Below are 17,639 nucleotides of genomic sequence, written 5' to 3' on the forward strand. Positions count from 1 at the left end.
CATTGTTGTCTTACTATTACTACACCTAATCTTTGTTAACTGTTTTTTGTGTTATAAATTATGAAGTTCATGTTACCACTTTGGGGTTCACACCAACAACCAGTGTTTTTTTCAGGCTTTGGGCATGGGCAAACTGATGGTGGATCCCTCTGATTTTATATGTCAGAAGATTAAGCACTATATGGGTCAGCCTTTCTTCTCAGATGTTGCCCAAGCTCCTACTGAGTTGGTTGATTGTAGTCAGAATGACTAGAACTTTGATTGGCCTTTTTCCACCTCCCAAGTTTGCTGTTCCTTCCCATTTAGTCTGAAGAATCACCCAGACCAAATTTGGTATATACAGATTTTGTGTCTTAGGTTTATGATGTTTTGTCTTTTCCTATCTCTTATTCCCCTCATCCTTGTTACATGAAGAAGTTCCTACACATTTTTTTCCTCCTTTACATGATATTAGGTACATGTGGATCAATTTATCTGATAATTAAGTGAGGGGATTAGCATGCTGCACCCCCTGAGGACTTTTGATCAGTTTGACTTTTCCTACTACATGTGGACTAACCATTTTTAGATCAGCAGTTAGGTTCATTATTACATATTTGAAGGGGGGGGTTAAGATCTTGCATCAAATCTGACATGGTGCCTAATCTAATGTTAGTCTTATCTATGCCCAGTATTCTCACCTACATTTTACCCTAACCAACCTTGTATCTTTTTTCCAAGCATTTTCTATCTGAGGCTCTCCACAGAAATTTTGAATGTTTTTTTTGCAGATACCGTTACGCTTCTCTCCCTCACTTTACCTTGCATTTCTTCTTTGGTTCTGTTGCTACATATTGTTTATATGTCAGGACACAGTTTTGGCTCAGATCAGTTTACCCTCAACCTATCTCAGGGAATTACGTTTAGCACCTTTGCTGAGAAATTATGCCATTGGTACAACCCCAGAAACTATAAAGTTTCAGATGAGATCAGTCTGCCAGCAATCAACCATTATGGCTTTTGTAGCCAATTTTTCATCTCAGTCAGAGCTCCATATGCCACCTATTCCTGTTTCTTGTCCTTTATCTTTCAAATCCTTAACTATTCCTTCTAACTGGGATACTTCTCATTGATTCCTCAACAATAGAACCCCCATTGTGAACAGTGGTTGTTACATCCCTGTGGGTTCAAGTCTGGTGGGAGCTTGGCTATTAGAGTTTCTTCTTTGTTGGAATTTCCTTGGAGATGATCTATGAGTAATATGGGTTCTGACAGAATGATTTATTATTCAGTTTCTTTCTCCACCTCCTGTTTCTCCTTGCTCCATTTCCTTCCTTCCTTCTTGAGATCCTATGATCTACCAGCATCTGTCAGTTCACCATCCTTTCTGGTGATTTTATTCCCACTGTTTCATTGTTCCCAAGAAAACTAAGGATTGGCAGCCAGTTGTTGATTCATCTTGCTTCAAGCATTTCATCATTTTCCCAAAGTTCACCCTGCAGTCTTTTTTCACCTTGAGATGGGTGTTTTCCCCAGGGTTTTGGTGATGAAGATGGATGTCTCCATGCTTACCTCCATATCTTGATAGCACTTCAGCCACAACATTATAATTTGTCTTTCTATTTGTTCATCTTGGCATAGTGTGCCAGTTTTAACCATTCCCCTTCAGATTTGCCTCAGCTCTCCTTGTGTTTTGTCATATAGTTTGACCTTTTGCACATTTTTTCCACATCTGAGGATATGATTTCATTGTAACATAGATGACTGGTTTCTTCTGAGCAGGAATCAGCCACTTGTACTCACCAAAGCTTTTTTGTGGCAGCTCAGGTGGGCTGGTTCTTCAAATTGAAGAAATCGTTCCTTTGACCTACTCAATATCTAGTCCATTTCAGTGTCTTTACTTTGACATGAATATCAATCATGCTCTGCTTTCTCCTTTATGTCTTTGTTCAAGGGTATTTTTGGTTGACCATGCTCTCTTGGCTCAGTTACTTACTGCTTTTTGGGATGTGGTCCTTCATGATGGCACTAGTCTCCCTAGGTCAAGCCCACATGAGATCCCTCCAGTGAGCACTTCAAAAATGATGAAAACTTCTTGAGATTCTCTTCCCACCACCATTTCTCTTCCTTCCTTCCTATGAAACAATCTATGGCTGGATAAAGCCTATGTGTTGGTAGGCATGTGTTTTCCTGCCTTACATCCATATTTACATCTTTACACAAATACATCCCTTTATGAATGGGTGAATGTGGGTCAATTGTCAGGAAGCTCCATGTCATTTGACTGCAGACAAAACCATCTTGCTCATCAACATTCTTGAACTTCTTGTACTATGTTGGGTGTTAAATCACTTCCTCCTCCTTGCCTATCATTGCCTGGGGAAGGTTCATTTGGACAATTCTATGGTGGTAGCACATATCAATCACTAAGGGAGCACCTGGTCCGGAGATCTGTGTTTTCATACGTTGGATCTATTATATATTTTGCCCATGCAAGTCACATTTGTTTTATCACAAGTCATGAGCTGGGAGCTGTCAATCTCATCAAATCATCTGTGGTGTTTGAACCAAGTATATACAGTTGAATTGGCATTAGAGTTACTTGTTCATAGGAATCTTTACTGTGGGCTTCAATACCAATCTGTCACCTACACACATTCACAGGCTTTTGCAATAGATACCTTCATCCAGTATTGGACATACAATATTTTTATGTGTATCCTCCAATCTGACTGCATCATCAAGTGATTTCTCTTGTTCATTCTACACCTTGTTGTCTGGTTCTCCTAATTGCTCTTTATTATAACCACCTGTCCCTCTTTCACTTCCTCCTTTCCTTGTTTGTCAACTTTGGTCCTACATTCCATATCCCAGGCTCCACTTTCTGCATTTTCTTTGCTGGCTTTTGTTTGTTCCTTGGCAAGATGATGTAGTTTCATCTGTTGAGTCACCTCCTTGTTAGCTCATTCCATATGGCCATCTTCCATGGAAGTATAACAATGCAAGTGGAAGGTATTCTGCTTTTTGTCTGCTAACCAGGAGGGTTTCCTGCTGACAAGCCTTCTGTGGCTCATTTAGCAGAATTTCTCGCCTTGTTCATTGACTGTTGGCCTTTGGTCTCTTTGCTTTCTGGATATCAGGCAGCCCTATCCCATACTCCCTGTGTTCCCAATACTATAAGGTTTTTATTTTTTCCATTATTGCCATGCTCATGTGTTCCTTCTGGATACATTGACCTCCCAAATGTCCATCCCTTTCAGACTGGAATATTAATGTGGTCCTCCATGTCCTTTGTTTACCTCCATTTGAACCACTTTCCTTATGTTCTTTTGTTTCATCTATCCCATGAAACATTGTTCTTCCCTCTGTTAGTCTACATTTGTCAAAGGTTAGATTTGTATATCATTGACATTTCATGCAACCCATTATTCCTATCCTATCTCTCCTCTCCCCCCGATTGTTCCTGTCTCCATAAGATTTTAGCAGCTTAGGAAAGTTGTTCATCCTCTTCTTCTATTTCCTTTCCTTATATATTGCATCTTTATTCTGGACCAGATATAGTTAGGCTTCTGTGTTCAGTCAGTCTTTTGTTATTATGTGGCATATACTACTTACTTTGAGGGTACATGCAGCACAACCATCTTTTTATCCCATGGCAATTCCCTTCCTTTTGTGATCTTTCACCTTATATCTTTATTAACTAGGTCTGCCTTTTGGTTTGTTTGGTCTTACCTTCTTCCTCTCATATCTAATTCTGGGTTTCCTCCCATCAGATCTGACATCTCACTTTTTCCCTTGCTTCACATGTTCCTGTCTAATGGAGGAGATTCTACAGTCTGGCATGTGGATCATTCCCAGTACATTTTTCTCTGTCTTCATTATGTCATGTTCTTTTTTTTGTCAAGGTTTCATCTTCCACCTGTGGCAACTCTCCAGACTGTGGTTTTATTCATTCTTTCTTTCTTTTCATCACACGAATCCTGCTCTTTGGCGAATGGTGCCTGACCAGGTATTCTTTAACTGTATATCTGCGATGACAGCCATTTGACTTCTGCTTTTTTTTTTATACGTGGCTTCTCATGCTTACCATTAAGATTGAATATTGCATGATATCACTTAACAGTGAATTACCTCACAATATTTTGCTTTGTAAAAATGCCTGTCCTGGACCATACCACCCATGGACTACATTGGTAAAGCAGAATGGGATTGCTGCCCATCCCTGCCATGCCTTGAGGGAATAACTTAGAGTGGTCTGCTTTTCAAAATAAAGTTTTGTGGTTACCCATTGCACTGTCTCTGGTGATGACATTCTTCCAGATTCTCCACTGCATTGTTACCTTCCTTTCCTTGAGTGGAGTATAGGAGTCCTTACCACTTTCCAATTCCAAGCTGCTGGGGGCAACTGACCATGAAGGAACCCTCCTGAATGAGTTTCACAAAGAAAGGATGAGAACCCATTCAGTTGAGAGTGGGGCAGTGGTGTTCTGCAGGCATAGGTTAAATGTAGCCTCCAAAGGGGTTGAGCCATCACTTTGCTGGTTGACGTGGCCTTCTGACTTCTGATACCAGTTCCACAAATGCAAAGGTTGAGCCATCACCTTATGGGTTGAAGTGGTCTCTGATTCCATTTATATAAATACTGAAGTTGAGCTATCAAAATTGCAGTTCAACTCTTTAATTGGGTGATCTCATCCTACCTTACCATGGATACTGGTGTCCTGCTAAGAGGTTTTGGATTAGAGTGAACCAATCACCACAAGCCCTCACGTGAGTTTATTCCATGTGATTGACATTCTTTTGATACCAGATGTCAATTCCAGATCGATAGATCAACAGTGTTTTTTGTGTCAAACCCAGAAATTGATGCAGCCCATAATACCCAATTCTTGGATTTGAGGTAAAAACAGTATGATCTCATTCTTCTCTTGTGTGTATGGTATCTTAGTAGGAGGTTTTTGATGGAGTTGACTTACTGAGTATGGACTGTTGTGTCTTAGACACTCTACATTCTACTGTTGCTTAAGAGAAGATGTATGGTAATTTACATGAGAGACATACTGGAACACAGGAACTCTAACAGGGTGGGAATGGAAGGCTTGTGGCATGCAAAAAGAAAAATTTGCACGTTGAGGACAGCACTAATATGAGGATAGCTAATATTGTGAGAGGAGGTAAGTACCTACAAGAAATAAATTTTCAGTATAGGAAAATTATAACATATGAGCTTTATAGTTGTTAATACTATTGAGTAGTTTATTCTAACCAAGTCCTTATGCAATTTCTAATATTTATATAATATTAGATATAAGTGGCATCTTTTATACCCTGTCTGGCTTGTTTATAATTACTGAGTTTATTTGTAGAGTATGCTAAAGTGGGTTTTGTCACACATGCTAGACTGGGGAAGGTGGTAGAAAAAAATATTTGATTATAGATGATAAAGTTTATGTTTGATTATGTGTGATAAAGTTTATATTTTTTTATATTTTTGGGTGTTAGTGATAAGATTAAAACTTTCTCAATATTTCTTTGACTAATTGTGTTTTGTGTGAGTAAATGCCAGAGTTCATTACTTTTATTTCTACAGTTATTTTAGAACAAAAACTTTAATATGTAAATTGTTTTTGTGCAACAAACTGACAAATAACTTCAGACACACATTTTGAGTTTTAAACAGTCTTATCCAGCTTAATTACATAGAACGTGCCAAACAAATTACATAATTATGGCATTTACATGGAGAAGGATATTAAATGTGATAGTTTTGAGCCAGTTTTTCTTTGTTTTTTGGATTTTTTTTGACAGAGAAGTATTCCACAGTACTGTACTGAGGTTCTGGAGCACACAATTCTTATTTGTTTGGTAATGAACTTAGTCTGAAATAAGCATAATTAAGTTTTAATTTTATTTGACTTCCGATAAGAAATTGCTGGCTTTTATATCCTACAGTAGTGTGTTTAAGTTTCAAAACTAATTATAACTGCAGTTTAACTTTCTCATGATTTTTATTTCCTTTTTGGCCCATTTGTATTCTCAAAATGGCTGGTATGGGTATTAGCACTTTAATTAAAATAAAATACAGAATAATGTTTTGTAGGTCATCTTCAGGTTCAGGTTAACCTGAAGATGTTGTAGGAAGGTTGAAATGTTGTTCTGTACTTTACTTAAATTAAAATACTAATATTCATACCAACCATTTTGAGAATACATTTTTACTTCAAGTAGGTTTCTAATCATCACAGATTTTGGCCCATTTGTTTTCCAAACTTTGACTGTGGCCAGGGGATGGTAACTTGTCAAAGATAAAATAGTTAAATTCTTAACTAATATGTTCAGTATGCCTACATAGAAAATTACAAAGTAGCAGAAACAAATCACTTGCTGTAACCAGTCAGTTTCTGTAACAATGCTTCTTTGTATTGAGGACTTTGGAAAGCTTGCTTTCAAACTTTTCACATTTTGTTTTCTCTGCTAGTTTATTTCATGCAGATGTTTCAAAAGTACAATAGCCATTACAGCTGGGCACTTAGAGAAATTTGATAATCAGCATGCTCATTAGTAGATACATTCAACAAATTGATTATTCTCACAAGACTTGGATAGTTGGAATAATTGACAATTGTAACAGCCAGAATCACTGATCTTTATTAGTTGTTTTTTTCATGAACCGTGACACTAATTACCAAGTCAAACAACACTGAGTTAAATTGAAAATGATAATGAAAAATCATGATGGCAATATTGTGATTAATTCAACAAATGGAATAATCAGAAGCATTACTTACATGACGTTAATTATTCTACATGATTCTAATCAATGCAGTCAAAGCTTACGGGTAATTGATTATCAGAAACGGTAATGGCATTTATATGGTTATTTACATGATATAAATTGATTATTTCGTATGAACTAATCCATGCAATTAAAGCTTGTGGATAATTGATTTAATTGCCCATCTCTGGTAAAAATGTCATATCTAAACCAGGTTCATTTCTTATATGCATAACCCTTTTTCTTTATCTGTGTAATTTTGTGAATTACTTGAATATACTGCTCTATATTTTATAAATTACTAAAAATGTCCATGAGAAATAAACAGATCCTAATTTAGAAATTAAAATTGGTTTTATAATGAAAGCTACTATTTATTTGTTTTGTAGAGATATATTTTTTGTATCTTTAGATCTGTGTTTGTTTTTTTTGGTTGATTAAGTGGAGTTCTTTATCATTTTTATAGGCAGAAATGACGAAAAGAATTTGTAAAGATTATATTCAAAATAGATGAGTGGATGTGGAAGAGATGAAGATAGTCCTGGGGTCAACGATCATTCTCAAATTGGAACACTCTATGTAAACTTTACCCCCAGGTTGCATGATGGTATATGTTTAACTTGAATAGCCCCTAAGTTATTAACAAAATTGTATTTTAAGAGTTAGTCATGAACTTGGTTATGGTCAGAGAAATGATATTTCGGAATATCTAATCTTAAATGTTGATAAATTATGTTAAAATGCAGTTTGAGAAATTAATATTTCTTTTCTAGTCGTGTTCTTATAACTCACCTCAGACATAATAATGTCTATAGATATAAAGCACCCTTTAGGAGCCGAATTAGCTAGTGGTTATAACTTATTGTCAGAATGAAACAGGTTGGTAACCATTTTTCCATGGCGCATGGATTTGTGTTCATCGCAAGAAGATATTTTTTTTATCTTTTGATGATGGTTTTATGAAAAATAGATTGATATATATTTTTATACCTTCTAATTACAGTATTAACTTTAGTAGAATGGAAATGTAAAATTATTTGTAACCAAGTGGTTGATCTTCAGATTTAAAAATCATGCCATCTGTGGACAGTTGACAACAAATATAGTCAATAATATCTGATAATAAAGTCATCAATAAATAAATCAAACTTATTTTTTAGCTGTTGATTTCCAAGAAGGTTAGGGTCTTGTGGTTTCAGTTGCAGAGTAAAGCTTTAGTTGTTTTGTACATGAATATAGGAAGAGGAATGTGTCTTGTGGATTTCTTACTTAAATAGGTCTACCTTTCACAAAATACATTTTTGTGAAATATAGTTGGTAATTTATGAATGGATATGATACCTACAAGTCACTATTTGGTTTAGAAACCAACAAAAATAATTGTATGGTTTATTTAGAGTTTTACTTGAAAGTAAGAGTATTTACGTACAGATAGATTTGTTATTTGTACATAATGTTGTAGAATAGAGTTAGCTATGTATTGGTTATTTAAAGCTGTAGATTTTGCTTATACTGCCATTAAGGAAAATTTAGTTAGTTTAAATGATACGTTTAAGATTAGCTATTAAGGTTATTTGGTAGAGTTTCCACTTTTTTTTTTTTTTCCTGGGATGTCAAAAGTCATTGGTGTAATCACTTGTCCTGTTTTGGTAGGCCTAATTCACAAAGCATATTTAGTAGTTTTATATTTAAAAACAGTAGCTCTGAACTCTTAGTGTGATTAGCAAAGAAGGTATCCAAAACAATGAATAATAACATCAGAAATAGTTGAAATAGAATGTGATACAAGTGTTTGTTAATATTGAAATAGAATGTGATGCAAGTGTTTGTTAATATTGAAATAGAATGTGATGCAAGTGTTTGTTAATATTGAAATAGAATGCGATGCAAGTGTTTGTTAATATTGAAATAGAATGCAATGCAAGTGTTTGTTAATATTGAAATAGAATGCAATGCAAGTGTTTGTTAATATTGAAATAGAATGCGATGCAAGTGTTTGTTAATATTGAAATAGAATGCGATGCAAGTGTTTGTTAATATTGAAATAGAATGTGATGCAAGTGTTTGTTAATATTGAAATAGAATGCGATGCAAGTGTTTGTTAATATTGAAATAGAATGCGATGCAAGTGTTTGTTAATATTGAAATAGAATGCGATGCAAGTGTTTGTTAATATTGAAATAGAATGCGATGCAAGTGTTTGTTAATATTGAAATAGAATGCGATGCAAGTGTTTGTTAATATTGAAATAGAATGCGATGCAAGTGTTTGTTTTTCAACATATTCCAGTTTAGTTGTTGTTTTAGTTTTCTTCAACGAGTTGGTATTTTTCTCAAACTAATTTTCTTATTAAAAATAACAAAAACATCATGTTCACTTTTTCTCAACTAGATAAACAAAACTAACTTTCTAATTCTGTCTAATAAAATTCCATTTCTGTTCAACAGTTACTTGATACTGCAGTGATTGGTGACAGTTACTGTAAATTAAGCTTCAGAACAATATAAGTATTTGGTGTTTAATACCTTTGTAACCTGATGGCAGCATACTGCTGTGTCAGAATTTACATTTTTTTAGGATTAAGAAGTCAAATATTATCATGGAGCAGAATTATTAAAACCTAAATGCTTTCATAGATAATTATGGATCATGAAATATGTGGCTTTAAAAGGATAAAAATGATCAATGCTTGTATAATTATTTTAAAATATTTATTTTTATTTAATTTGTTTCTGAACAAGGTCATACACTGTCATATGTTATATTTCCAGATTTATTGTTTAGGCTGTTATCTTCATGATACAACTTGATAATTCTTGAAATCCATGATTAATGTAAACACAACTTCGTAAGACCTAACACAAATTTTACTTACGTGTACATTAGTTACTTTTTTTTTGTTTTAAAGTCCTGGCCTAAATTTCCTTCAATTAGAATGTTTTGTACCTGTTTCTGTATGTGTTCTGTCTGACATGTTGCATGTTTTAATTCTATGAACTGCTCATCTTCAGAATAAAAGTTGATACTTTTAGCCAAGAAATTAAGTAACAAAACAACAAACTGTGACATACATAGGCTCTAATGTGGAATTCTAAACTTGCCTGTGTTAAGTAACCAACCCACGTATGTAAGGAAATTTGGTTGCTTAAAATGGAAGAACTTTTCTCCTCTTACTCGTTTTTACCAAGTAAATACCACACTTCTAAATGGTCATGAAAATCACAGTCATGGGATATTTAAAATAGCGTGTTTCCACAGGGCTTCGTCCTTACTTTTGGTGGAAGAGTTAGTTGAATGAGGATATGAAACATGCTTACCCAAAAGACATTGCTTACAATGACAGATGTGTCACAGTCTGTTCTTACTTTAAAGGGTTGAACACAACTTGGTGGTTAGCACGTTGATATAAGGTTCTGTGGTCCATATCCCATTACCTAAAAAACAAACAAAAATTGTGTTCCTACTCTGCATTCTGATAAGGCTTTTGGCTAGATGTTTTCTATCTAGTCTATTAATTCAAAATTAGAAATTCCAAGGATGGATAGCTGTTACATAGATTTGTACAAAATTTAACAAAGAAACAAACAGATTTCAGTATTTTACTTGACCGTCAATATTTGGCAGGTAGTTGCCTTATTTACTCTTGTTAGATTGTAGGATCACAATCAAGTTCAAATGCTGCTTTAATTGTTAATGAGTTAAAATTGAACATTTTTGAACTGTTCTTGTATTGCTGAATTACTATAAAGACAATATATTTTTGTTACATCAAGTATCTAGTGCAGCATCAGAAGAGTGAGAAATAGCTGTTGTTTGGTCAACTCAGGAAATTATTATTGTTTTGGATAGTTTATATTAGGATAGAGTTAGTGGTGTGAAACTTTATTACGACACTACAGCAATTTAAATTTTTTTCTTAAAAATGTACATGCTTTAATTAGGATTATTTCTTTGTATTGAAGATGACCATGAACTTAAAAATGTGTAATTGGTTTTAATTACCTATAATGTTTTTTACAGTGTGTATTGATACACAATTAATTTTCAGGTCTTAAACTCTGCAAGTTGCCATATTCCATGATTTCAGACAATAAAAAAAAAAGTTTCTTTTTGAATACAAGTAGTTTTGGCAATTTAGTTTCCTTGATGAAGGAGTATCTTGCGTTGTTTTCACCTAATTTTCAGTAGGTGGTGAGCAACCTGGTAACGCATTATAGTTTTTTTTGTACAATTTTTTCTTCTCTCAAAGTTTTAGAATTCTTCAGCAGTCACTGCTGTATTGATTAATTATGTTTTTATTGATTAAAAATAATCAATGTTCATCATGCTGCTGATAGTCTTGTCAAAATCATAAATTTTACACCAGTATTATTTGATTGGGATTTTGAATACTGTTCTTGTATCTTATGGAAAAGTTGTACATTTACGTCAAAAGAAGTAGTAATTAATAACTTTTGTTGGTAATTTTGTTTTTGTTTTTTTTGTAAAGCAATTTAACCCTAATACTTGTGCAATATTTCCTCTTCATGTAATATAATACAAGTTGTGCCTCCTCAACTATTCATGAGATGAATATCACTCCTGTACTTTGTCTCTAATTTTTGTATACATTCTGTCTACTTAATTTCAACATAGTGTGAAACTTGGATAGACAATCAAAGACTAAATTTCAGTTCATTGTTAGTAGTTTTTAACACCTCAACAGTATTCAGGCATGATATTTGGATAGCTTCCTATTGAATTGGCAAAATAGGTTAGTGTACAAGAGCTGCAGAAGACAATTTTGAAAGTTACTAAGTTATTGTTTTAAAAATATAAAAAGATACTGTTGGAATATAGTATTGTGGTTATGTTTATATATATTCTGCTAGTGAGTAATACTTAAGCACATGCAGCATGTTAAAAACAAGTATATAAGCATGAATTAATTCTTTTTATTATGTCTTTAAAAATAAATTATAATGATCATATTGTTGTAATAAAGTTACTACGTTTTTTTTGGGTTTTTTTTGCTTTCCAATAATACTTTACATTTTTCTTTAGCTGCTAATGGTACTTCACATTTGATACAATCATACTAGCTTAACAAATGGTGAAACGGATTGATCCAAGTTAAGCCTAATAAATAACTGTTGTAGGACTTTTTATGTCCATGATTCCTAAGTGGCCATTTTATATTAGAAAAGACCATTTGGGGTATTTCAACCATGGTGTTTGTGTGCTGAATAAAACCACTAACTTGTTTTTATTAGTTTTTACACTTACACTGGAGTTAGCGTAGTATATTCAGTTCTGTACTTTTACGTTTCTGGGCAGATGAGATTGTTCTCCTATATTTCATGTATTTTTGCAATTGATATAAAGAAAATTCTAACTTGTCATGTTTGTGGAACAGATAGAGTAATATGTAGTAGGTTTAAAAGAAATGCTGTGAGAAGATACTTTTAAACTATCGAGTGTTTAGTATTATTTGTGAAACAAAAAAGTTTATTTATTTTAGGTAATTTATCAGTATACATAACATATCAATATTATTGTTCTAAAATATGTGGCTTCCAAAAATTTGAATAAATTTTATAAATACGAAATTAGTGTAAACAAAAAGGTAATTAGATAACTGCTGTTCTTAGAAAAAACTTAATTGTTTTTCCATTGTCTCCTAGGTACTCTAGGTACTTTCATTGTAGTAGGTCGCTTAAAGTTTTAAATTTATAAAGAGTTTTTATTTGGTGAATAAAATCGGAGAGGCCCGTATATATATTTTTTTTATATTTTGTTTTTAGTGCTCAGTTGTTTGATGTGGAAAATATTGACTCGTTGTTACAAAGATAGTTTCTCTTATTACATGAGGCCTGGCATGGCCAGGTGGTTAAGGCATTCGACTCGTAATCTAAGAGTCGCGGGTTCGAATCTTCACACCAAATATGCTCGCCCTCTCAGCCGTGGGGACGTTATAATATTACGGTCAATCCCACTATTCGTTGGTAAAAGAGTATCCCAAGAGTTGGCGGTGGGTGGTGATGACTACCATCTAGTTTTACACTGCTAAATTAGGGACGGCTAGCGCAGATAACCATCGTGTAAACAAACTTATTACATGCTTCTTTTTTCTTTTTTTTTTACCTCCAATAGGCTTAACTATGACCTAAAGAATTAGAAGAAACTAAACATTCCATAAGTGCTATATATATACAAAAGTGCGTGTGTACACCAGAAAGTTATTTATTGGTTATCACTAGACAAATTTTATGTACATACTAAGTTAATTTTCTATATGTTCTTAAACGTTATTTTCAAATAAAGGAATATATTTTGATTAAATGAATAAAACTTTGGGAAATATCCAAGACCCACTTGTATGTAAAGGTACATTTTATGTGATGTGAACACTTCACATCAAACATTAAAAGCAGTGTGGTGTTAAAGCTGTGTCATGGCTTTTCTATAAGTAGATGTCACTTCGGTAATGCCAGTTAGTCTCTTGGGTGGATCAACCAAGTGACATCTGCAAGTGGATCCCAAGTACCACTGCTTTACCGAAATAAGTTCTTGATTAGAAACATGCATTTACAATGATGTGAAGTGTTTTATCAAGTTTTGTTAAATCATGTTATAAACATTGGATATTGTTGGGTTTGTGCCATGTACGTCACAGTTTTATGACTAATTTGGTGTATCGTAATATACAGGCATGTTTATGTATTTTTAAGGATATTCGGATATCATTATTTCAGTTATGCAGCATTATTTAGCTAAATATATTATACAGTTTATATATATGTGTGTGTGTGTCTTTCAATGTTTCTTCTAAGCCAAACGGCTGCACAACAACCAATCAAGTGTCGCGCACACCCTTAGTAACGGTGAGAAATCGGCTTTAATGACTAGCAGTTGATAGGCCTAAAGCTCAAATAATCAACTTGTAAAATAGCAAGAGGTCTAATTATCTGTACATGGAATAAAAAAAATTACAGGGATCATTGATAAGTATATGTGTTCTATTTTGATAAATTTAAATTAGTTAAAAGCAGTGTTAATAACAATACCAACCTTTAAAAGAAACATCATATCAAAGCCTAGTTTACCTTCCATGTGTTCACCATTACACCTATTTACTTTCTTTCACAAAAAGATTAGAATTTAGATTATATAACCTTGTGTAAAATGTTTTAACTATTTGGACAAAAGGAATGGTTTATTGTTGTACATGTATGTATAATAATCGTTTGTTACATTTCACTGAATAAAAATTTATAAAAAATAGGTCTCTAAGGTGTTTATTTTAAAATGAATAGTAATTGTCACATTACCAAAGTTGCTTTAAATACTTTACGTGGTTGTTCAAAAGTTCAGGGGAATTGGAAAAGAAGGGCAAAAGCCTCCCCCAAAAATTTCAGTCGGTTATTTCTTGAAATTGAATTCACTATATTAGATGAAGATAAAACCAAAAATTAGATTAGGGTTAAACATTGTAAAAATGTAACTTTTTTTTCATTAATTTCACTTTTTCCTCCTGATTTCTATAATATTTTGATCCACATTGCATAAAAAATAACCCAAAATTGGCGCTTTAATTGTAAACTATTCTTCGAAGTTTTTGTATGATAAATTTGAAGGACTTAAGAGAGGGCCAATAACACATCATAAAAAAAAAATGTTCTAGGTCCTGTATTTTCTTGAAGTCATGCTTCGTGTGATGAATATCATCATGCACCGTTGTGTGATGCTACAGTTTCAATTTTAGAGGAAAATTGTGAGAGTATATACAAGAGCACCCACTTTAGAAATTTTTCCACAAATGCTATCGAAGATCTTCACAGATCAAGAGAAAGTCCCTAATTTTAACTGAAAACACTGGGCTTGTGATACTTCAAAAACTCAAATTCTTGTTTATCGTTTTGTAAATGGTAGTAGGAAATAGGCCTTGATGTACATCAAAGTATTTACTGTTAGGGAATTGCAACAGATTGGCCTTTTGCTTTTCTAAGAACTCTCTTCAAAATATTGTAAATTTATTTCGTTATTAGTATTAACTTTTGTTCAGAGTAAGCTATGAGATAAAAATCATCCTAACAATTAATATGCGTAATTAAATATACTTTTTTTTTTTACCTTTGATATTATGATGCATTGTTTAGTTAGCTACACCCTCGCTGTCAGTGATATTTTTGGCCGTAAGCCCAATTGTAGATAAGGGGAATCGGCCAGCTTGTTTGCTTCCTAGTAAGCATAAAGCTAAATAATGGGCTATCCAACCTGTGCCCACACGGATATCGTAGCCCGGTTGTTAGCGTTAGATTAGTCCTAAATAAATATTACAATCTTTCAAACTTGTTTCTGAGCCACTGTGGTGACTGACAATGTCAAATAATGTATGATGAAATTATAACCTAATAAAAAATGGATTTTTGTTCAATATTATGCACTCGAATTACGAGGATTTTGGGATTTCTTGAAACCTTGGTCCTGGAAATTTTTACTTGGTATCCACGGACTTGGCCATGGCTTGCTTCATTTTTAACCTGTGCATTTCACAATTCCAGCTTTTTTTTTAAGTTCTGACCCATATATCTTTCATTTAAGAGTTGTTCCACAAATTTTCTTTGTTATCCTCAGTATAATAAATAGGTACAAAAACAAACTCAGCAACTTTCAAGAAAATTAAACGTTTTATCGCAATACGAGACTTGTTATTATTAGCGGAACAACCTTTTACCAGTTAAAGTCTTTGCTATGACTGTGGTATTCCGTAGGTAGAAACATAAAACACTGATATTTGATCTGTGCAATTATTATTAACAGAAAAGATGTAACGAATTTATTATCACACATTTATTTTAGTATCCATCTTTGTTTCAGTTTGATATGGCCAGGTGGTTAAGACACTCTACTCGCAATCCAACGGTTACGGATTCGAATCCCCGTCACACCAAACATGCTCGCCCTTTCAGCCGCGGGGCGTTATAATGTTATGGTCAATTCCAAACAAATAAACAGTTTGATATATATTTGAAAATGCATATACCTTACATTGTTAAATGTGTATTGCTAAAGTCCCGCCTATTCAATTAATTTGTAGAATATCCTCGAGTGTAAGAATCAATAATATGTTTTACAAAAGCACTAGCGTACCTTCAAATATTGTTACCAACTGAACTTTCGTTAACATAACCTAAAAGTTTGTAAATCGACGTGCCAAGAGACAGTTTAGTACCCCATTAACCTAGGGGTTTACAACTCTAAGGTAAGGGGTTCGATTCCTCTTGGTAGACACAACAGATAGGCTGATGTGGCTTTACTGTAATAAAAACATAGTTTAATTTTGTTAGTTTGCTACAGTTAGTATACTATAAACCTCGGAAACTATAAATGTGATAAAAAAACGATTATTAATTGGAAAACTACAGATATTTAATCATGAATGTTTACATATTTCGAATATTACAAACCGTTTAACTTCAGTAAATTAACTTCAAACGTCGATATTTGTACGAAAACATCATCGCACAACTTCAGCGGGAAAAACGTGTAAAGCGATAGCTCGCTTGCGTTAAGTGATGTATATTTGTGTATGAACACTCATCGTGAACAGAACACGTTGATGAAATATTTCGTTCCAGACCAGATAGAAGACTCATTACTGTTTGTAAAACTTTTTGTGTATAAATCATTATTTGTAATAACCGTTATTATACATTGTGTTGTTGTTTGTAAATTAAAATATATTTGTGGTAAGAAAGAAAATTGTGTTTATCAGTCTTGTTTTAATAGATATCGACATTCAGTTAACTTCTAAATTAAAATTAAAATTTCAGGCAATTTCAAACTGTAATACGTAATAAATCGAAAAGTCTTCACAGATAAGTTATAATACGTAACAAAGATAATTACATTTTACCATTAAAATATTTGATATGATATCATGCAGGGGCGTAGATTTTTTACACCCGATAGGGGGGATGATTTGGGCCACCACTTATGTGGAGTGTTCAATTTGCAAATTGGTAATCTCTGATTACGTGGACCTGAAAGCTGTAAACATGCAGTTACAATTTTGTTGCCACGATACTTCAAGGTTTCCATGTAGGTTTGTATAAGTGAGGTGTTGTGAACAGTTTTCAAAATGTTAATAGAATAAAGACAAATGTGTCACAAATTAGCTGCCACATGAATTTATTCCTGCGCACTGCACAGTATAAAAGATGGCCATTATACTTGACAAGGTTACTAATAACTTTCATTGCATGAATTATGTTTTCAAATATTAATAAAATTAGTAATTACCCTTGATAAGTTTATATCTACTGAAAAACTGTTCATGTTGTTTGATAAAAATAATTAAAATGTCTTTGCGAACTCTTGAAAATTACACATCAATACAATGTAGCACATAATTATTCATACTTTTTTATTGAAGTAAGATTTATTTAGTCCTCTAGTCTACATGTTCCCAAACGTAGATATCCGATCGGTTTATGAATTCTTTCATAAGCTCTTTTATAGTTGTCTTATCGACCTCATCTTTGTGAGTGTGACAAACTGCCACATGGTTGAGGCGGCACTGAGACATAGTTGACCTTAACCACGTCTTCAACCGTCTTAATGCAGAAAAGCTGCGTTCACATTTGCAGCTGGATACTGGACATACAAGCAAAATTTTCATGAAAAGAAACACTTCACTAAACATCTGCTGGTTTGTTTCATGCATTTTACAGAAAGCATCCTTCGCACCTTTCAGAGATACTGCTTTTGTTGTTCCTTTGAACATGGGCAACTGAAACTCGAGCCGTTGTGCAGAGATTTCTGGATAGAAGTTTATAACAGTTGTCAATCTTGCCAGATGTGATCATGTTCTCAAGTGCCAGATATTGCCTCAAGTCATTGT

At 33.5% G+C, this 17,639-nt stretch overlaps 1 protein-coding gene across 1 annotated transcript in view; it reads left to right on the forward strand.

Moving 5' to 3' along the window:
- Positions 1-14,017, forward strand: part of LOC143236941 (MOB kinase activator-like 3) — a 30,345-nt gene extending 16,328 nt beyond the window's left edge. Inside the window, exon 7 of the mRNA XM_076475654.1 lies at positions 7,221-14,017. Within this exon, the coding sequence (XP_076331769.1) occupies positions 7,221-7,268 (48 nt within the window). The 3' untranslated portion in view covers positions 7,269-14,017. The remainder of the gene's footprint in view (positions 1-7,220) is intronic.
- The last annotated feature ends 3,622 nt before the right edge of the window (positions 14,018-17,639 follow it).

The sequence above is a fragment of the Tachypleus tridentatus genome, chromosome 13 (genome assembly GCF_004210375.1).
Source record: "Tachypleus tridentatus isolate NWPU-2018 chromosome 13, ASM421037v1, whole genome shotgun sequence".
NCBI classification, from domain to species: domain Eukaryota; kingdom Metazoa; phylum Arthropoda; class Merostomata; order Xiphosura; family Limulidae; genus Tachypleus; species Tachypleus tridentatus.